Here is a 22,521-nt window from a genome sequence, read left to right as displayed (position 1 = left end):
CAACTTAAACTAAAAATTTCAACGAAACCGGTCCGGTAGTTTCCGAGTTTACCGCGGACATACACATTTGTAGTTTTTGTATAAAAATAACATTTGACGCATTTGAAAGACATTAGTGTGCCCCAAGTTCCGCTAATTACTTTTCCTTTAGTCATGAAATTATTCTAACCATTGTAATATTTCATGAATTTGGCGTTCAAGTAAGAGTCGCAAAAAGAATTTGACGGACCATTGCTGTCGATTAGAATTTCTTGATTTTAACCAATTCTACAATTTTAAACTTAATCAATTAATGTGACATAAGAATTGGAAATATGAACATTTTTGTAGTTTTTTTTTGGGGGGATCAAAAAAAAATTTATAAGTTTATTATTAAGGATAATCAAAAGGAAATTTTAGGACATTTCAAATTTTTTCAAGAGTTTAATTTCAAGTTTAGACAGGGAATTCGTTATTTTTTTTTCTCTTTGAACGGCAGCGTAATGACAAAGAAAAATTTCAGTTTATATCCTTCAATGTTGCATCTTCTTCAAAACTAAATGTCTTTTGAATTAATTTTTAAATAACCTAAAAATATACTTTTTTCTTTTCAGTGAATGTTGCTCAATTTTTCATGCTATTTTTCATCATCATGCTTGCTTTTGCAACGGGACTGAACTCGATATATAAAAACTATAAAGAAGACCCGTCTATGGGAGTGGAAGAAAGTGATGACAACAACGGTGAGAGACAGCCATCAGATTTTGTTACGTAAGCCATTTTAATAAGACTTTTCCTCTTTTCTTCAAACACTTTTTTCACCGAAGGTGGAATAAAAAAAAAACAACACGAAAAGGGTTTAGTCAATAGTTTACTTGAACATTTCAAAATTAACGAAAGTAAAATTCGTAAACTTTAACACGTACATTGTACATGCCATAAATTTGCTACAAAATTGGAGCTCGTTCTTCCAAGGTTTAAAAATAAGTTTAAAAGCACTTATAAACTTCTTTGGCATTTGAACAAAACCTTTATCTACTTCATTGAGAGTCTAGCCGATCATCTAGGAAGTATATATATATATATATATACACTCCTGTTTGTGAAAATTGCAACAACATGAAGGAAGCCTCATAGTTGAATGAAATTTAATACACAGTTGAGGGGTAATGGTACAAATAAATGATTACATTTTCCAATCAAACAAACAATAAAAAGAGATAGAAATTACTATTTTGTGGGGCCACCACGCGCCGCAATAAGAGCTGCTACACGACTCGGCATGAAGTAAAACAAGGTTTGAATATCTGCTTGCGGAAGAGTATTCCATATTGTTTGTATGCGCAACCAAAGTTCGTCTGTCGAAGCAACAGGACGAGGATCACGAGCGAGACGCCGTCCAACGAAATCCCACACATGTTCAATCGGTGACATATCCGGGGAATATGCAGGCCAAGGAAGAAGCTGTACCTGATGCGAATCAAGGTAGGATTTGACAGTCCTGGCGACATGTGGACGGGCATTATCCTGCTGGAATACAGCCCCTGGCAATCCTTGCAGGAAAGGAATAGCTTGGGGCTGTAAAACTTCGTTTATGTATCAGTTACTGTTCAAATTACACACAATTTGTAGCAATTGTGATCGTCCATTATATGCTATGGCACCCCTGACCATAAATCCGGGTGTTCGTCCACTGTGGCTTTCGATAATGCACTCCGGAATGTGCCGTTCACCAGCATAGCGCCTGACACGAATTCGGCCATCATGGTGCCACAAATTGAAGGGGGACTCGTCAAAAACGACGACCTGCTGCCAATCAGCACGCTAGCTCCTATGCACATTGGCCCATTGTAGCCGCAGGCGGCGATGGTTTTGAAAGGAATCCTTGTGTGCAGCCCACGCTGTAGCAGATGTCTCCGAATTGATGAAGCACACAATGAAACACCTGTAGCAGTAGATCACTGTGTTGCCAATTGTCTAGAAGAAGCTGTGCGGTCCGCCAGCGCCATACGCACCAGGTGTCTGTCATCACGAGCTGACGTCACATTTCGGGGTCCACTCCCGGATTTCCGAGCTATCAGACCCTCGTCCGTCCACTGCTTCCAAACACGCATGATTGTGCTGCTGTTATCCTGCACACGAGCGGCTACTGCACGATAAGACAATCCAGCTTCACGAAGGCCGACGATTCTGCCCCTTTCAAACTCCGTAATTTGCTCAAATTTCGCTTTCTTTCGTCGAAGAGGCATAGTAAAGATTCAGTTAACGTTTACTTTAACATATAACCACCGATAATCATACACGCCTCGTACAGCCGTCTACATATATTCGGTTCGATCCGCCGTTCAGAGGGCGCTGCTCATCATATGCATGCGCTCACCGGTCTGCAATTCTTATCATTTGTATATCATGCCCTACTTTACATTTCTTGCAATTTTCATCTCACTCGCGTAAGTCCTTTGTGGTGTTGCAATTTTCACAAAGAGGAGTGTGTGTATATACCGTGTATATATATATATATATATATATATATATATATATATATGTGTATATATATATATATATATATACGGGTACATGTTTTTTTGATGCACCCCTGAAATAAGGCTAAATTCCTTAAGGCATTCAAAGGCAGAGTGAACGATATTTAGGAAGCTATAGACAAAGCAAAAGAAAGCCGCAAAAGTTAATTTTTTTTTCCGATACGGATATTAATAATTAATACGGTTTGAATCTTTATTTTACAGCTGTTTTTGTGAAGCTTTGTAGAAGGTGGTCGAAGCCCTTACTTCGTGTCTGATCGAGAAATGCATTCGAAACAACTAAATTTTCAAACATAAATAAATTACAAAATACACGCATTTTGAAAAATACATTATTTTTCAATGCCAAGGTAGGGACAGGTCCCCCCTTAATGACGGGCGTGGTATTCATCTGCCAGTGCATCTGAGTTAAAAAGTTTTTGTCCTGCTAAGCTACTGATACGAAAAAGGATTTGATAAGCAATGAATACTCGATGAAAGATAATCTTTATGATGCTTCCGGAGCTCAAAATAGCACTTATTCGAAACATCTCACAAGGATACTGATTTTATTATTATATTGCATTGCAATGTTGAAGCTCATTGTACCTTTCAGTGAACCTTTCATTTTTTGAGTATGCGTTAGTTAGCGAAGCAGGTCCGTCATTTGGGGTATATGGAGAGGGAATGTCCCCCCCCCCCTCGAATTTTACAAAGGTTTGCAAACTTTTGCATGTGTGTATTTTTTTTTATTTATTCTTCTTCTTCTTCTTCTTATTTTTTTTTTGCTTTTTCATTTAATATGCATTGAGTATTGAGTATGTACCTTTTGTGTCCTCTCTCCGGAATACTTTTAAAGGACAAACCTGATTTTGAAATGCACATCCTTCGTGTTTGAATAAAGAGGTTCTCGTGATCAGAGTGCCACACTTATAAAACTGCGGGTTGCGTATAGCACCTATAAGGTTAAAACGTTGTGGCACCAATGGTGCCTTTTTAAGGGTGCTATTTAGCTCTCGGTGACACCATTCAGGGTTCGAGAGGGAGCCAATCGGCACCCTTAGATGTGCCACAGGGTGCCATACGGAACCAAATGGCACCTTTAAGTGCCAAATAAAAAGGTGTCAATTGACACTTTTACGGAGGTGTCGCTGGTGCTACAACATTTCACCTTGAAAGGCGCCACATGCAACCCGCAGTTTTAACAGTGCACATTTTTGCTCTTAATGGCTTTTTTTTTCATTTTAACAAAAGGAAAGTTCGTGATTTATATTATGTCACATTTACTTGCATTATTTGGAACTAAAACACTAGTATATGATAGAGTGATGCTCATTTTGAACAAAAATTTCACTTTTGGGAGCGGAGAATGCATTCAATTACTAATACAATCGCACTAAGCAATTGCTTGGTGCCGTAATGAGAAAGCTAAGTCCTAAATTGTTAGCTGACTGAGATGCTTTTAGGGGTCGTGTACTGAGATAAATACCAGAACACGGCACCTGATGTGATAACGTCCGTGGTAAGTTGAGTATACATTTTAAGACACTCAAGACAGGAAAAAATGTATTTACTTATATTACAAGAAAATGTTTTTGTTTCGTTCTTAAAAATAAGGTGGTACTATTTTTTCCAGGCTTCGGTCGACATTCAAAACTCTATTTTGGGCCATTTTTGGAATGGGAGAACCAGACTTCGCACAGATTGTAGTGGCTTCTCGAAATGAAAGTGAGCCCAAGGAGCATTTGTTTACTGAAGGTGTGGGCTACAGTTTGTGGGGTTTCTACCACATGGTAACTGTAGTAGTTCTACTCAACATGCTGATAGCCATGATGACGGAAAGTTATCAGAACATACAGGTGAAATTAAATTACTTTGGTACTCAAATAAAGGAAAAATGCAATTTCGGTCCTTATAAAATGAGAAAAGAAAAACTACTTCTAATTTTGTTGTGCGGTTTTTTTTTTAATTTGCGTGGTTTGAATCTAGATTGTAACTAGGAGACAATATATTTGTTTAATTTTGAGGTTTATAGAGAACACGACCAAAAAACAATGTTTTTTTTTTGATAATGTTGTTTGATAATAGAGTGAGGATTTGTATGATGCATTTTTTAAGGTATTACTTTACAGCAAATATCCAGTAGCTATAGTACGGGATTGATTCCCAACTGCCAACGTAAAGCAGGTTTTGTTTAAGTCACGTGCCATTTAGTTGAACTTCAATGGCGTGCAAAGACATTTTATCGCTTTTTGGTGAGAAATAATTTGAATACTTCAGGATGGCCTTATTAGACCAATAGCAAGCAATGATCGCCATCGAGCTATCCCGCCAATGGCAAGGCGTCACGTGATGATTAAAAAAGTGAATGTCGTTGAGTTTTTCGCACGGTTCCAAAAAGGAATATTCTCTCAACTAGAGTACTTGCTCTGAGAGTATTATGGTACTCACCTCAAAAGCATGAACATGTCCCCCAGAGAAACGAGTTAATAAAAAAGAGCAGTACATCAGATAACAATTTTCAGCAATTTCCATTAGAATAAACTTTTTCTGGAGTGTTATCGCACAAATCATTAACAACTCAGTCATCCTTTGCATCAATTTCATAATTCTAATACTCGCGATTTAAAGCTGTTTCGGATGTAGGTATTAATCGCTTGACATACCGTTATCAATCTCTTACAGCTACGGCCACTTTATAAACTCTAACCCCCTTGACATACAATGACGTACGAGAGACGTCACGTCTCCGAGATATCATTCATTTTATGTGTCAGTACATGCTTTTCTCTTTCCGAGACGTCGTTATGTGTCAAGCGGTTAAGAGCGATGCGTTTCATTTAAGCTACCTAGGATTCCCAGCATAAGAAATACCTTACCACTTGGGTCTGGCGGTATTGGAGAATGCATGATTTTCTCCAGATTTCATGCTAAAAAGTTAGAAAAACAAAAGACTGTTTAATGTAAATAGTAAAGTAATGCTGTAAATGAAGAATATTCCCTTCAAACTCACACAGGTTCCCACTTGCAGACACCCTCAATAATGGTTCCCGCAAAGAGATAACTCAAAGAAATTCATCTTAGGTTATTTTCTTAGTCAAAACCTTTATTTTAGAGTTTTTGCCAAGAGCGGAGTTCCAGTGAGTGAAATCTGGAAAATATCCAATGGAAGCAAGACGTAAATCAGTGCCTCATAATTTTACTGTAAATGTGTTTTTTCCTTCTCTAGCGGAGCGATGAAAAAAGCGTACTGTACAAACGCAGCTCCAGATCACAGGCACACTAGTGTAACTCTCGAGACGATTTCTTTGACGAAAGCTCATTGTCAAATTCGCGCATATATATTCGGATATTAGACTAAGGAGTACTGCTGAACTTTTACTTTTTTTTCTCTTTTGACAAAACTTATTCTCCTTTTTACGAGGTACATAGCTGCCGAATTTACTGTTTTTCACGGCAACTTCCCTCTTTTTTAGTTCGTCTCCCTGTGTAAGTATGATTTTCTTCCCGTTTAAAAAGAAAAAGTGGTTAAAATTATTTATTTTAAAAAAAATACTGGGAACTCGCGAGAGATCGAGCGTGACAAAAAATGGTAAAAGTTGCAAAATTTATACCAGATCTAAGATTCTTTTTCTTTCGTTGTTTTTTATATATCCAAAAGTTCCAATGATCAGTAATTTGACGATGTCGGTAATTATTTTTATTTTTATCATGGCCAGTTGAAAATACGCTTTTGGAATTATTTTATCCATTAAAAAGTTTTTAATTTTCCGTTTTAATACCTCTGATTATAATGCTATCTTTTTGTACTCGTGATGGGAATTGGATTTTTTCCCCCAGATTCGATTATTATTAAGCTTTATTAAAAGTTTAGTAAATAAAATATTTATTTTCACTAAAACAAAAATTTAGAAACATCTAAAGGAAATTCTGTGATAATTTTGAGTGCGAGTTTTCAAATGTAAAATTAAATGCTGGATTTTTTAAAATTATTTTTTTTAAAGAAATTTTACAAAATTTTGCTATAGTGCTTTTTCCAATTGAAAATATTTTACAAATAAAGAACGGAACTGGTAGTTAAACTTGAAAAAGTAGGAAAATGAAAATTGTTACAAAGCATTACTTGCTGCATTATCATAGAGGCAATCATTCTCAATTAAAACCATTTATTCAAAAAAAAAAAAAAAAGCATAATTTAAAGGGTACATTAACTGTTTGAAATGCATGATATTTTTTTTTATATGCAGTAGTTAAAATTGCGTAGTTTTAATGTTATGTCGGTATCAAGAAGCATTTTATTAAATTTTAGTTTTACTAAGTCATTTTGCAGTTGAGAGTTTGACTAGACTCATGAGAGAATTGTATGTGTGTGTTCTATTTTCTACTAAATATTATTTTTTACTTCTCTGAAGTAAATTGCCGTTTATCAAAAATGTTCTATATGTCTGTTGTATCTTATATTTCTCATATCTATTTTTCTTCACCGATGAAAGAGTTTTTGTTAATTCATGTTTGTTAATTTCAGACTAATGCCGACATGGAGTGGAAATTTGCTTGCTCCACTTTATGGCTAACGGTTTTGGATAATCACAGCGTAGTTCCTCCTCCTTTCAATTTGGTACCATCCATGCATAGGTTAACACTTCTCTGTCGCTGGTCTGTTGGTAAATTGACGGGTTTAGACGATGCTAACACTCCGAAATTATCATGGTCTGCCAAGGTAAGACTTTTTCATTGTGTGAGGAATTATGGTTCAAAGAAACTAAATATAGAGCAACTAGTAAAGTTGGAAAAGTTCAAGAAATTTCGCAATTTTGGTTAAGTCAATGAAGTTGTTTACTAGTCATAAGCATAGAGTGACTAGCAACTAGAAAAGTTGGAAAAGTTCAAGAAATTTCACGATTTTGGATAAGTCCATGAAGTTGTTTACCAGTCGGAAGATTTTTTTTAAATAGGAAAATAAAGGTACCGCGACCTAAAAAATACTTCAAATACTAGGGGCGTTCAAAAAGTAAGTCACTCAAACAAAGTAAGTCAAAAAATATTTTATTGAGAAGTGCTCTTCAATACAATGTGACACAGATACATCACACTATTTTTCTACAAAATCTCGCAGCCGCTGCAGACATTTGTCGGATCGTAGCATAGCACTAATCGTTCGATGTCCCGAGGATCCAAATCTTGGTCCTGGACTCGGCTTAGAACAGCTGTCCGAATCTGGTGATCGTTGGAAAATTGTCTTCCACCCAAATGTTCTTTGAGTTTGTCCAACACATGAAAATCTCAGGGCGCCAGATTGGGACTACCATGGATGCTGCCAGACCCCCCTTCCAAAACTGCGAAGCAAACGCCATGTTGTGCTTGCCTTGTGAGGTCTTGCATTGTCGTGCTGGAGGACCACGCCTTTGCTTAACTTTCCACCTCGCTTATTTTTCAAATTTAGACGTTTTGCCCACGAAAAATTTACTGTTCCGCAGACTTCAGCGTTGGAGTAAGTTTCTAGTTGCCGCGACATTTTGTTCTCGTACTACGCAGTAACGATACAAACTTTGCGAATGAATTTGCTACGGTTAAAAGCCGTGGAACTCGAGTATCGTCTGCACAAGTTTCCCTTTTGTTACCGGACACTCTGTCATCTATTGGGAAGCAAGTAACTTATTTTTTTGAACCCCCTAAATAAAGAACTTTCATGAATTAGAAAAGGAAATCCCGAAAATTTCCTAATCTTATTTTGTGAAACTGCCGATTTATTTCGTCTTGTTCCACCGAAACTATTTCTCAAGAGCACAAACATAGTAGTCGGCTACCTTTGTATATTGATCAGTTGTTTGCAGTCTTTTAAGGGGTCAACTTGCAAAGGTTCTACTGTAGTTACTTTCGGGAAAAAGTGTGGGCTCTTAACAAAAAATCGACTTTTTTTTGTTCGTCAAGCAATTATTTTTTCTTAAACTGTTATAAAATTCCAATTTCCCTTAAATTTAAACCAGATAAAACTTAACCAAATCGAATCAAATTTATACCTTTCTTCTTTAGTTTGTTTTTTTTCTCGAAGACAATTGTGAATATTTTTCGTCAAAGTATGACATTTTTTAAAAAAAATTTCAACTTGTAGTTTTCTACAGTATCCATGCTATGCTTGCATTTGTGTGTATACGAAATAAAAATGCTTATTTTAGTTCGCTTTAGAGAAAATTCATATACATGCACAATAGTTATTTTTTTTAAACAAGTGTGCAATTTTTTCCAAAAGTGCTCTGAGATTTGTTCTAAGCTTTCAAATATTTAATTGATAAATAACAGTGGGGGGGGGGGGGGTATATATTTAACTACCAGACTTTTTTTTAATGCACTACACTAATTTAAGCACATCGAGTAATATGGAGATTAAGAAAAAGTCCTGAGCTGTATACGCAGTTTTAGTGGTGGAATTAGTTTCAATACAACATCTGATTAATGAGATGGGTACTTAACGCACTCAGTCTACAGGGTGTTTCAAAATGAATAGCGGTGTTTTAACATGTTATAATATTTATTACACCAAACTTACAGCCACAAGTCATATATCAAATGAAAGAGAAACTCACAGTTTTTTACATAATAGCCTACAAGTGTTAAATGTGAGCACCATTCGTCACCAGGGTCGGACTGGGTCCTCAAAAAGGCGCATACCCCAATTTTTCTGAAGGCGCATGCCAATGGGAGGGGGGGGGGGATCGCGGAAAGGATATAGACGATCATTTTGGAGGAGCGATCAGTGGCGTATCCAGACGATCCTGTTGAGAGGGACGATTGAGTAATTCATTGAGGGGGGGTGGGTGAACTAATGAAAATAAATTTTTTAAAAAAGTTAAAAATTTGTAGCATGTTTTTTTTCCTCCCGAATAATGTGTAATGTGCTTCGCTCAAAGAGTTTGAATGAAAGTTATTAGCGTTTCGAGTATCACACACACAAGAATAAAAAAACTGAAAAAAAGAGTTTCTACTAATATTCTGGATCTATTATCTAAATTAAACCGTTTAACTTTTGATTCGTTTGAAAACTCGTGAAGTTTTTTCAGTTGTTATTCAGGTCCTCAATTGTTTTTTTTCCTTATAAAAGAAAGGTTGCAGCAACAAAATGGCATCTCTTTTTACCAGTTTACGTACCGAACATTATGAAATACTAAAATTGCATTTGTAAATAAAATTTGAAGATAGTTTTGGATTTGTTTGTTGATTGAGTTTTGGATTTGTTTGTTGATTGAGTTTTGTTTAATATTCGCGCAAAGGAAGGAGTGTTTGCAGGCTTTCTCCCGAAAATTTTTGTTCGTAACGCATTTTTAGACTATTTGGAGGACAAGTAAAAGGGAGGTTTGGGGGTCCCGTTCCGGAATTTTTTTTTAATTTAAGGGTATATTTTCGAAAACACAATTATTTGCTATCTTTGCGTTCTTGAATGAAAAGATGAGAGACATGAGTTCTCCCCAGTTGTTTTATGATAGCTTCAAAAACGCAATTTTAGTGTTGCTAAAAACCAGGGGGTTCGGGGGCTTACCCCCGAAATTTTTTTTTGTAATTGAACTCCTAAAAACGCAATTGTAGACCATCTTTGATGACGTAGCAGAAGACATGGGGTTCAGAACTTTTCAACAGAAACTTTTCGATGTTAGGAGTTCCAAAAAACGCTGTTTCAGACCATCTTTGAATGATGTTGAAAGATGAGGAAAGAAAGACGGAATGAAAGACATGGGGGCTCCTCTCCGGAAATTTTTTGAAATTGAAGTCTCAAAAACGCAGTTGTAAGCCAATTTTTATGACGTAGGGGGAAGGAACGGGGTTTGGAACTTTCCATCGGAAATTGTTGGAAATTGGAGCTTTGAAATACGATGGTTAGCCATCTTTGGTAGCGTAAAGGGAAAGGATTGAGTCCGGAGTAAACCCTCAAATTTTCAATATTGAAACTTCAAAAACATAAGTTAGTGGGTCTTCATTTGACGTTAGGAGAAGGACTCGAGATTGAGGGCTCTCCCCTGGAATGTTTTCGGAACTGAAGTTCTAAAAACGTAATTGAAAGGAGAGAGAGTGTTTGGTGACCTTTTCCCGGAATTTTTTTAACACAATTTTAGACGATTTTTGTTTATTTGGGAGAGGAGAGATCTTGTGGACTTCCCATTGAAATTGTAAAAACTTGACTGTAGGCCATCTTTGTTAACTTTTAGGGGAAAGCACGTTTCACTAGTTTTTTCAATCAAGTGCCAAAAACGGCAATTTAGAAAAAATAATGAACAAGTACATTCCGAATTTCTGAAGTCGCCCAGTGGTTTGATTTCGCATCTTCATAGATAGAGATTTTTTTTCACTAGGCGACATTGATGTCAAGAGAGAAGGTCTAGTGGCCTTATCTCCAGAAATTGTTTTTAATTTCAATCTTAAAACGCTATTGCCGTCCATCTTTAATGACATTAGGGAAAAAATGCGATTCGAAACTTTCTTCCAGAACGTTTTCGAAATCGAAGTTCCAGAATAAGCAGTCTTTTTGATTGAAGATTCGAAGATCCCTTTACTTTTTTTTTGAAATAAGAGTCTTAAAAACTCTCTCGTTAGTCATCTTTGGAAAAATTACGGAAAGGGAGGGGAGATGGGATAGAAGGAACTTTTCCCGGCAATTTTTCGAAATTGAGACTCAAAAGACGGAAAAATTTAGACGATAATATTAGGGAAACCGGGCTCGAAGGAAAATTTTCGAAACTTCAAAATGAGGGGAAGGTATGGGAGCTTTCGAATCAATTAGAAAACTTCGTTCTGAATTTGCAAAACAAGTTTTTTTTTTAATTTTGTTTTTCAGCGAAGGCGTTTGTATTGTATTTCATCTTAAAGAGTAGGAAGGGCGCACCTGCCCTCGGGCAGGTTGGCAGGCGGGCCAGTCCGAGCCTGTTCGTCACTCGGCACACGTCAAGACGATATGCGAGTTCTTCCCAAACTTTGATGAGTGTCTCATTAGTAATTGCTGCAACAGCTGTTTCAATCCTGTTCCTTAATTCGGGAAGGTCGGCTCGCAGTGGAGGCACATACACACTGTCCTTAATAAACCTCCAAAGATAGAAATCACACGGCGTTAGGTCGGGTGATCGTGGAGGCCATGGGAAACAAGCCCTGTCATTAGGCCCCTTACGGCCAATCCAGCGGTCGGGTACAGTTAGGTTAAGCCAATCGCGTACCTCATTATGCCAGTGAGGCGGCGCACCATCTTGCTGAAAGATAAAACACAAAACGCTTTCTGTTCTTTAGTCGCCATCTTCGCTGCAAGCGCTTTCTAGCGGATTGCAGCAGAAACATTCCACGCGCATGCGCACTGATGCCAACAAACAAAACTGAGTTTCTCTTTCATTTGATATATCACTTGTGGCTGTAAGTTTGGTGTAATAAATATTATAACATGTTAAAACCCCGCTATTCATTTTAAAACACCCTGTATTTAAAATATTTTATAGAACCATATCGCTAATACTTTGTTTTGTGAGGCCCTTAAAAAGTCGGTGCTTTTATATTTGTGAGACTGACTTTGAAATTTTATTGCAAAAACAATGTAAAATTTTGTAAAAACTCAATAATTCTTTGATTGTTTTTTTCTACTGATCCAAACATTGGTTTATGGTTTATATCGTGTATGATAAAGCGGAAATGAAACATTTCATTAGGAAAGATTTTTTGTAAGAATTCTTTTCTAATTGTTTCCATTTATCGTACAGTTTTCGCTCCATTTCAAAAAAAAAAAAAAAAAAAAAAAAAAAAAAAAAACAAATGTATATACAGACAGCGATACTTTGCGCATGGAATGCAGTCAGTGTTTTATAAATAAATTTCAGAAATGTTCAATTGCAGTGAGACACATTATATCATTAAGGTTTCAGTCTCGAACTCATTCGTTTACAAATATGCTTGTAATTGTTATTCTTTTCCTTTTCGCAGCGTTGTTGTTATTGGGATATGGAGATTGATTCCACCATACAAAAGATTGAGGAAGAAAAATATGAGGTAAGAATTTAGATTTTTAGGCTAAGGACATTTGTCAAGTATTTATCTACTGTATAAAGAATCAATTGGCTTACAGCGATTCAGTCCATGAAACAACATGTAAAATCAGTCTCAAGTTGTTGAATATTTCAAGAAAAATGTGAAATCTTTATGAAAAGAATGAAAACTTTATTAAAAATATTTGAAAACTGTATCAAAAGAATATATAAACTTTATTTAAAGTCCTGAAATTCTCCGATTCCTCCAGTCGCGGGAACAGTAAAATAAATTCGCTTTTCAGATCACTGTCAAAGTCCATGGAAAAGCATATAAAATTAGCTTTAAATTGTTGAATATTTAAAAAAAAATTTGAAATATTTATGAAAAGAATTTGAAGATTTTATCAAAAATATTTGAAATTTTTATCAAAAGAATTTGAAAACTTTACTTAAAGCCCTTAAATTATTTGATTCCACCAGTCGCTGGAACAGTAAAATAAATTCACTTTTCAGGTCATTGCCGAATCATTTTTTCTTTTAAAAGTTTTTTAGAAGTATGTTTCTTTCCGTATCTTTTCAACTTACTGACTGTACGAAACAAAAGAATTTAAAGTCTTGACTTTTTACATTTAAGACTTATGTGATAAAAGTAATGAATATCTTTGAAATGGGGGGGGCATGACTTTTGGGGGGAAGCACAAATGCTCTAATAATGATGTTTTCAAAGGGGACTTATCCCTCCCTCCAAATCACACCTCTTAGGGTAGGTTTTTAAATTGGTTGAATTTCAAATTAAAATAGAAAGCTTTGGAATGTAGTGGACCTTTCTTCCAAGATATGCTAATTAAGAAATTAATATAAATTATAAATAGTTTCAGAATTCATATTTTCAGGTTTCTATTTTTGAGCAATCACCATTGCTTATTGCTTTCATTTGACTGTTTTGATGTGCTATCATTTTATTTTCCCACCAGCACCCTCTTCAGCACCACCGTCGGTCGGCCGCCTCACGATGCTGCTCCTCTAGCGAAAACCGTCTCCAGGTTGCGTCAATATCCTACACTTACACGCATACATACACCTACACACACACCTGCACACATATACATATACACACACATACAAACACCTACACAAACACACACACACTCATGCCTGCACATTGACACAAACGCACACACACTCATGCCTGCACAGAGACACAAACACACACCTACATATATACACACACACACTCGTGATTGCGAAAAACATAATTTGAATTCCAAATGTCAAAATTCAAATTATTTTTTTTCTACATTTTTTCAGAATGCTATTGCAAGATAGAAGCATTCGTACCTAATAAAGTTTATATTTCTGTAGAGCACAGAAAGAGAAAGTAGAAACCGTATCATGTGTTTTCATCTTTACGCGAAGTATTTAATTGCAACAATGAAAAACCATTAACTGGAATTACAGAAGCTCTCTTTAAAAGTAAAGGGTGCTTTTAAAGTCTTGCACTAATAAAGAAAATTTGTTTGAAAAAAAAATTAAGATTTATACATAATTCTGTTTATTTTGATCCTTATCTCATGTGGTTTTTTCACCCATTACAGTAGAAGACCCTTATAACGCACACCTTGGGATCAGAGTTTTTGCGCTATACAGGTTTTGGCGTTATATAGATCATTTCACAAACTTTTAAACTAATATTCAAAATATATCTATGTATTAGCACTTCAGAATGAGTTTTATCTGTAGTGAATATTAAAGCACTAATTATACAATGAGTCATTCACAAAGAAATATGTTTCTTTATTATAAGAAAGTGAAATATCCTGCATTTCTGCTAGCTTCATGGTTTGCATAACAGCTGCATTTTCAAGAACCATCTGGTATTTTCATTTTACTGTGAATGCTATTTTTCATTTAAAAGCTTTGAATTAAGATGAAAAGATGAAAAACTGATTCAAAAATTAATTTTCCTAACAATTTTTATGTTTGCAAGGCAAAACAGAGGGATTTTTTAAACTTTAAAACTTATTGTTTACTTCTGAAAAGTTGTGCGGTTTATAGAGAATTGCGTTATACAGGTCGGCGTTATAACGGTCTTCTACTGTAGTACAATATTAGCTTAAAGCATATATGTGGCGCTAACATTGAAAACCGAAAATGGCGTCTATGGGAGAAAGAACTCTCATGGGATCCGTGAGAGAGGTTTTCAGGGTCATGTCCAGAGACCCTTTGAATTTTAAGGGGGTACGGGACACAAAAATTGTCAAATTTTGCAATTTTTTTTTTATCATGTAAAAAATTACTCCGTGTTTTTCTGCTTAAGAGGAGGTTTGAATCTTGTTTCTATCTTAAATAGAACGAAAGATATAATTATTTTTGTTTCATGCACCTAACTAATGTGTACTTAACTTTAAAACTTTAAACGCGTTTTTCTCCATGATGCAATTTTTCCCGATTTCTTGCATTCAAACTCTTATAAGTCAGGAACCGATAAAGATAAAGTAATGAAACTTGGAGCATATCTTTTTCAAACAGTTTACTTTAAATTTTATTCGTCGAATTTGAAAAAAACGTTTACTGCAGAAATTACGATTTTTTTTTTTTAAGTATTTTCGAATTTTTCGAAATTTTTCTTCAAATATTTTTTATTTTTTATTGAATCAATTTTTTTAAAATCGCCGAATAAAAATTAAAGCTTAGATATTTGTGCGTAATTCATTGAAAAAAATTGAAAATTGTTTAAGAATATTTTGAGTTATAGCAATTTAAAGCAACCCCATTTTTTATAAAAGAACTAATTAAATTTAAATAAAATTTTTTATTTTTTTCATATTTATGTTATGATTTTGCTTATTAAATAAATGGTGAATCAGTGCAAAAAATTTCAAAACTCTAAAGTTTATAATAAAAAAATTTCAAAATGTGTCCCGGACCCCCTTAATTCATATTGCTAGTTCTGAGTCCGGCAGCAAATTTTATTTCAGCAGTCTGCGACGCCGATTGAAAAATTCAAAACTAGTGCGAAAGATAAACCAACATTAGACCAATCGTAAACTTTTAATCATCACAGAGAAACGCTTAAAAAAGATATGCTAATTTTGAGAACAACAAGTACATGCTGCCTGTAGATCCCAGAAATTCGGTACAAATCTTCGGTCTCTAAAATGTGATATTTTCTTCGCCAACTAATATAAATAGTCTCCAAACTTTCTCAAGAATCAGCGACGCACGTCGCAGCGCCGCTCTGTTTCTGCTGCCTGGGTTCTGATAGGTACATTTATATCCATATGAGACATGGGCGCCCATTTGCAAAATTGTAAGGGGGGGGGGGCTCAAATATTTTAACCATGGTTTAGCAGGACATTTTCTCCATGGAAGCAGATTTCAGGACTGATTCGAGTCATTAAAATTTGAAATTTTTAATAACTTATTCATTTAATGGCTGGAGAAGAAATGTTTTTTTATTTTTGCAACGAAAAAAGTACTAAAACCAAGGAAATTCTCATTTCTAGGGCAGCTCAAGCCCCCCTTGCCCCCCTATATGGGCGCCCTTGATATGAGAGGCTGTTATGGCAAAATCCTCACCCCCCCCCCTCCGCCAGAAACGTTAATTCTGGCTGCATTAGGCCCTAGCGCAAAGCTGAAAATCATCTAGTTCTTCTCAGAATTACGAAAGATGCACACGTAAAAGTTTTTTAAGGTTGCGTAATTTTTTTTTTCCGCGATGTGAATCAAAGTAAAAAACGAATTATGTTCAAATCTGAAGCAGTTTTTTTAAAAATGAATTTTCTTAACAGTGCAAGACTTATCACCACCCAGTATGTTGAAGTACGTATAAAATAAAACTAAAATGAGAACTCTTCATGTAGAATTTTTTAGCATTTCACTTAGGATTTAATGCTGCAACACAGAAATAGCATCATTGATTTTCAACTAAATAAAACGGATTAGATTACTGGAACTCTTAAATCTGAAAACATACGTATTTTCATTTCCTTAATTATTTTTCCGATGGGGGAGAGGTTATTGCAGTCCGTGCACGCATGTAAGGTTTGGAAGCTCCCCTCCGAAAACCATTCTAATTGCACTACGGATTAGACAAAACGCTATTCTCAATTCACAAGAAAACGCAACTTTTAACTCCTGTTGGACAAAATTTGAAGGAACCGTTGTTACGCCGTTCGTAATGCCCATATTAGATTCCTCAGTTTCTGCAGTTAAGCCCTGGTTTCCTAGAAGCGAATCGCCGATCTTCGACGTCGCTCCTCGCCGTGACGCAAAAATCAAAGTCAAGTGGATTCTGGCGTGGCCATTCACGACGTTGATTTAGTTCGGGCGTGCATGCGCAGAAGAATCAAGTTTTCGCTTCGGCGAGGAGCGACGCCGACGATCGGCGTGTTCGCACCTCGGAAACCAAGACTTTAGTGGTGGTGTCGTTTTAAAAGTTCGTCATGTCTTTCTTTTATGTTTCTGTTCTCGGCAATCACTTTAATTACGACATTTTTTTGTCTGTTTCTTTTGCCTCCATTTCTTGTGCCTTAAAACAATAAAAAAAATCTCTTGTTTTTATTATCTTTCTAATTAAGGAAGCTTACGAATAAATAATTGTTCTCGATCAGTTCCCACCAGGGCAGCGGAGTCGGAGGAAAAATGAAAAGACTCCGAGGATTTTACTGCCTCCTACTGTTTTACCCCAAAATCAACCCGATTCTGACTCCGACTCTTTTACCCAAAATCAGCCACAGACTCCGACTCCGCAGCTCTGGTTTCCACACAGTCTTGTTCTTTACATGCAGTCTTTTAATCCTACTAGTATTCGATGCCAAAGATCAACAATAAATAGTTGTTTAACTCCCTAAATGAGGGTTTCCAACTCTGTTTTCTTACCTAATTTCTATTACTGGTGTATATTTTTACCTCCACGAAAAATAGAGCCTTACTTTTCTTTTAGTGATCCTAGATGTTAATTTGATTTTTCAGAAGTTGTTGGTTCAGCTTATTCGTCGATATCTCCACGGCAATTGTTTGCAAGCCATCCAAACCTCCAAGCCGTTTCTCAGCACGGATTTCAAGGAAAAGCTGAAGGAAGAGATTGTTCAAGATCTGCAACATTCCATCAAACGTCCTACTCGTTACACCAGGCGAAAGCGAATCCCCAATATCACTTCATCGCCTTCCGAAGCAAAAAATCGATTAAAGAAATGACATTAAAAAAAGAAGAAAAAACAAGAGCTTTGTGTCCTTTTGGAAATGCCAAATCAGTTTTGATACAGATAATCCACCACAAGTGTTTGTTAAAGCGGGCTGGAAGCACGGAAGAAAGAACTTTTCAATGAAGTTTGAACTGGCTCTAGTGAAATCATAATATTCTTATTTATTATTTGAATGTATATAGTGACTGCCAATTCGCCTGAGTTTTATGCGAGTTCTTTTGATATGAATACCAAGACATGCTCGGCGTAGTAAAAGATCCAATTTTGAGACTGCTTTTCGAGACGCATTTTCTCACTTTTTTTAAAATATTAGTTGAGCGCTTGAATTTTTTTGAAAATATTTCATTAATTCTATGGAATTGTGAAGCACGTTTTTTTTTCAGTCAAAAATACTTTTTAATAAGTAGTTGAGAGGATTTGATTTTGGAGAATCTAATACATATTGGTAGTTAGGTACCATTAAAGAAAAATATTACTTAAATGAAAAACAGTCTTAAAATATTGTTCTCTAAATTATATCTTCAAAAAGTGGCTTTGATAAATAACTTTGAAGAAAAAAGTTAATTTTCTTAAAATTATGAAGTTTTATAGGTTTCTTTTAAAATTATTCCGTGATATACCTTTAAGAAAGTTTATTCATTATGTTTTGCGCTTTTTTTTATTTTATTTTACTTTATTTATTTTTTTTTTAATTTACGAGGTGTACAAATTTTTGGTAAATTTAAGGGTTTTTTTTTTCAAAATGTACATAATATTTGTCACGCGTATTATGGTCTCAAAAATCGCATCCATCCATAAATAAATAATACCTAAATATGTATATTTTTTTGCAAAAAACATATTTTATACTTCTATAAAATGATTGAAATAAAACTATTAAAGGCAAAACTTTCTTAACTCGATAGTAATTCTTAACAGACGTACGCTTCCCCCCTTCATTCAAAAAATATTCGTAAATTCAGCATTTTACTATGCCTGCAAACCTGCAACAGCGTAAAAATCTTTCATTTATAATGAAAATGAGCCTAGAGTTCGAAGAATTTATCATTTATAGTTTAACAGTAGCAGATCGTTTAAAAGCTCTTTAATGTAAAGCTACGTCTTTTAATTGATGCAGCATAGATTTGAACGAAACGCGTTACGTCTATAATAAATTGGAATGACAATACAGCGGTGCTAGCATGATAGTATTAATGCATTGCAAACAGAGGTTGTGTTTCGTATTTGATGATTTTTCGTAAATTGCATCGGTAATCATTCCTCTCAATTATTTCATCCTTATTATTAAGCTTTGGATATTTCTTGCATAAATTTTCTTTCAGACAACGCTTCAGTAATCGGTCAGACTGGGTCATGTAATCTAAGAGTTTGAGATCGTGAAAATTAAATAAATTAAGTATGAGCTCATTGGACCGTGTGTGATAGGGTTTTTTTTTATGTCTCTCTTTTCGGATTAATTACTGCACATTTGCTGAGTTTGTCGAGTTTCATGTCTTTTATACTGTGATAAAATCAACTCAAAGAGTTAATTGAGGATAAAAATTTCAAATGTTTCCTAAAAACATTTTTGAGCGTTTGATTTGAATTTACGAACATTTTGATTCGAGTTAAGTTTTTGTTTGTTTTGTAGATTTGTGATAAATTACGTGTCTATAAAATGCCATATTAAACTAGTTTTAGAATACACTGTCATTTTCTTTTGATTACATAATTCACTAACATATTACACCTTTAACTATCTAATTGCGAACATTTCTTTGTTTTTTAAAATTCAATGTTACCGTTGTTGTAGATAATTTTCTCATTTCAAAGTACAAACCGTATTATGAAGTCTGAATAAAGAAAAAATGCAAACACACAGTTTAAGAAATGTTCACAAATTACATTAAACTAGCGTAAAATCCGAATTGGCTTCTTGACAAGCATTTTTTTTCAATTATACAATAATGATTAGCGTAGATTGGGGAAGCTAACACGTTCAGATAGGTTTTAAAAAGACCGGAAAAGTTTTGATAGAAATTGAATTGGCACCGCACACATTTGTGTATACTCTTTATAAGGAGTTTTGAGAAACCTAATTACACCAAGCCAAGAGAAGTGCATTTTTGTCATTTTTAGTTATTTCTTCATAGTCATAAGTCTTTACATCTATGCATATGAACATACTAGGATTGGTACACATGGCTAAAAACAAAGAGGTCCGGAGGGGTTCAACCCCATTCGCTGAGCACCTATGTAAAAATGAAATATATATTCAGGAGTTTTTATAAAGTCTATAAAAATATTTAGAAAAAAGGAACCAAAGGAACGAACATGGCTGAAATAGGACTACAGTCGTCCCTCGCTACTTCGCGCTTCGACTTTCGCGGCATCACTACATCGCGGTTTTTTCTATGTTTTTTTTTTCAAATATAGTAGTTAGCCTTTTTTATGCGCTCGTGTAACTTTTTTTCTGCAAAAGAATAACAAAGCATACGTTTTTTAAGTAAGGTAAGCTTTTAAGTAAGATCTGAGGGGCTAGTTGTACTAGTTGAGGGAGTGGAAGTATAAAATCGCCGAAGAAAGTGTAAGGAATCGCTATCTCATTTTAACCGTTAAGCACTAACTGGAAAGTATAAATCACAGTATTATTACTAGGGGATAAATACATCTGTAAATGGTGTTCAACAATGTGCTAGCTTTTTAAATTGTATATCTAAATGTAGAGGAAGAACGGGGGTTCCTACGGTGATTAACGGGCAATTGATTCATCATCGTACAAGTTGAGGTTTTTTTATAGACTAGTAGTAGTGTGTAAGAACTGCGTGTGTGTGTAGTTTATTTCTCAATAATTAACAATGTGTTATCTATTACGTCTAACATATCTAATTTTCTCATATTCTGTGCAATATATTAAGTAATACAAATGTAATGGTGGCTGAGGGTGCTGTTTTATGTCTAGGGGGCTCTAACTATGATAAAAACCTATTTAAATTGCCATAAGTACGTTTTATGCGCTTTAATTAGAAAAATATATACAGAATCCTACTTCGTGGAAATTCAGTTATCGCGGTCAAGTCTGGAACGAATTACCCGCGATAAACGAGGGTTAACTGTACAGATTTTCCATTCTGAGGATAACTGAAAGAACACACGGTGCAACTGGACTGATTCTTCAAAATCAAGTTTTATGAGATCTATTTTTACTTTCTTTCTTTTTTTTTTCACTTAAGAAATTTCTTAAAATTAGTTGCAATTGTTTCCGTGTATAAGTTCCACAAAATGGTGGAAATAAAAATTATGCAAACACTGAGTATTTTTGTACCTGCATATTTAAAAATGCATTTGGCAGAAGGAATCGAGATAAAATAACTTCGTGCAGTTTATGTTTTACTGAAGGACGGCGGTTCTGAATTAGCAATAGCTGAAGTAGCTTTTTTCATTGCGCACTATCTGTAGTCATTAAAACACGTAAGTTTATTTTTTTACCCCAATTTTATGAGCTAATATGTTTATTTTTTGTAATCAACACTATTTATATCGATATCGATTATTTGAGCTCCAATCTGCAGTCAACTGTTTTAAATGTTGTATTTGTTAATTTATGATAATTCCAAAAAAAAAAAGGTATTTTCACTTAATGTTGGCTTTTCTCTGAAAAAGGATTTAAACTGGAAAGATCCCTTTACAGAAAATATATTAGAACCAGGTGTTCTCAAACTTTTCCGATTCGCAGCGCACTTTGAGAAATCAGAACGCTCTCAAGGTACATTAGTCTATTTCTATGATACATTTATTAATGAATACCGTGGGCACTTCGTGGCACCCCTCGCTTTTTCTTGTGGGACACCAGGATGCCGCGGCACCCAGTGTGAGAAATCAGAACGCTCTCACGGCACATAATTCGATCTCTATGATACATTTATTAATGGATACCCGGGAACTTCGTGGTACACCTCGCCTTTCCTTGCGGGACACCAGGATGCCACGGCACCCAGTGTGAGAAATCAGAACGCTCTCACGGCACATAATTCGATCTCTATGATACATTTATTAATGGATACCCGGGAACTTCGTGGTACACCTCGCCTTTCCTTGCGGGACACCAGGATGCCGCGGCACCCAGTGTGAGAACGCCTGAGTTAGAAAATTTTATGCATTTTTGAAGCACTTTTTCCCGTTTCGTCATCATTAGGGAAGTCTAGTAATGAAGCGTTAATGTCAGATTCACTATCTGATTCGATATTAGGATTATATTCTGTTGGTAGCCTCTTACTGTCGCAAATTTCTTTTTCATTACAGCACAAAATTCAAATAGAAATAAAAATCGCTTTGCGTATAACACTGAAAAAGTACAAACAAAACTAACTCGGCTTAATTTTTATGACTAAATAAGCAACAAAACCTGCTCTTTTCCCGCTTTTCCAAGTCAATCTCACCTGGGACCTTGTGCTGGTACGGTAAATACGTTTCCACCGGTAGCTAAATCAATACACAAACCTCTTTTATCTCGGCTTGCACGTTGATTTTTCTACCGGTAGAGTTGTTTCTACCATACCAGTACACGGCTCTAATATTGCTACCATTTCCTAGAACTGATGGAAAATAAAGTGAAAAAAGGTCCCGGAAAAACCAATAGATTGTGTAGAAAAATACACTGAACGGTTGGTATTCAAATATAAAGTTACACGGTTACAGAATTCAAATGCTAATCTACAATTTTATTATGTATAGTAATTGCTCATTAAAATCAATCAAATTCAATCAACAAAAATAAATTGAAAATATTAGTGATAGCATAAAAGAAACAAACATGCACATAAAGAAAAGCACATGGCAAGT

General features: G+C 35.2%; 1 protein-coding gene across 1 annotated transcript in view; it reads left to right on the top strand.

The window, feature by feature from the left end:
• LOC129219137 (short transient receptor potential channel 4-like) overlaps window positions 1-17,945 on the top strand; it is a 60,340-nt gene extending 42,395 nt beyond the window's left edge. Inside the window, exons 8-12 of the mRNA XM_054853456.1 lie at window positions 594-750; window positions 4,138-4,360; window positions 7,027-7,221; window positions 12,450-12,515; window positions 17,468-17,945. Of these exons, the coding sequence (XP_054709431.1) occupies window positions 594-750; window positions 4,138-4,360; window positions 7,027-7,221; window positions 12,450-12,515; window positions 17,468-17,692 (866 nt within the window). The 3' untranslated portion in view covers window positions 17,693-17,945. The remainder of the gene's footprint in view (window positions 1-593; window positions 751-4,137; window positions 4,361-7,026; window positions 7,222-12,449; window positions 12,516-17,467) is intronic.
• Window positions 17,946-22,521: the final 4,576 nt, after the last annotated feature.

The sequence above is a fragment of the Uloborus diversus genome, chromosome 3 (assembly GCF_026930045.1).
Source record: "Uloborus diversus isolate 005 chromosome 3, Udiv.v.3.1, whole genome shotgun sequence".
Taxonomy (NCBI): domain Eukaryota; kingdom Metazoa; phylum Arthropoda; class Arachnida; order Araneae; family Uloboridae; genus Uloborus; species Uloborus diversus.
This window is presented reverse-complemented; position numbering and strand designations above follow the sequence as displayed.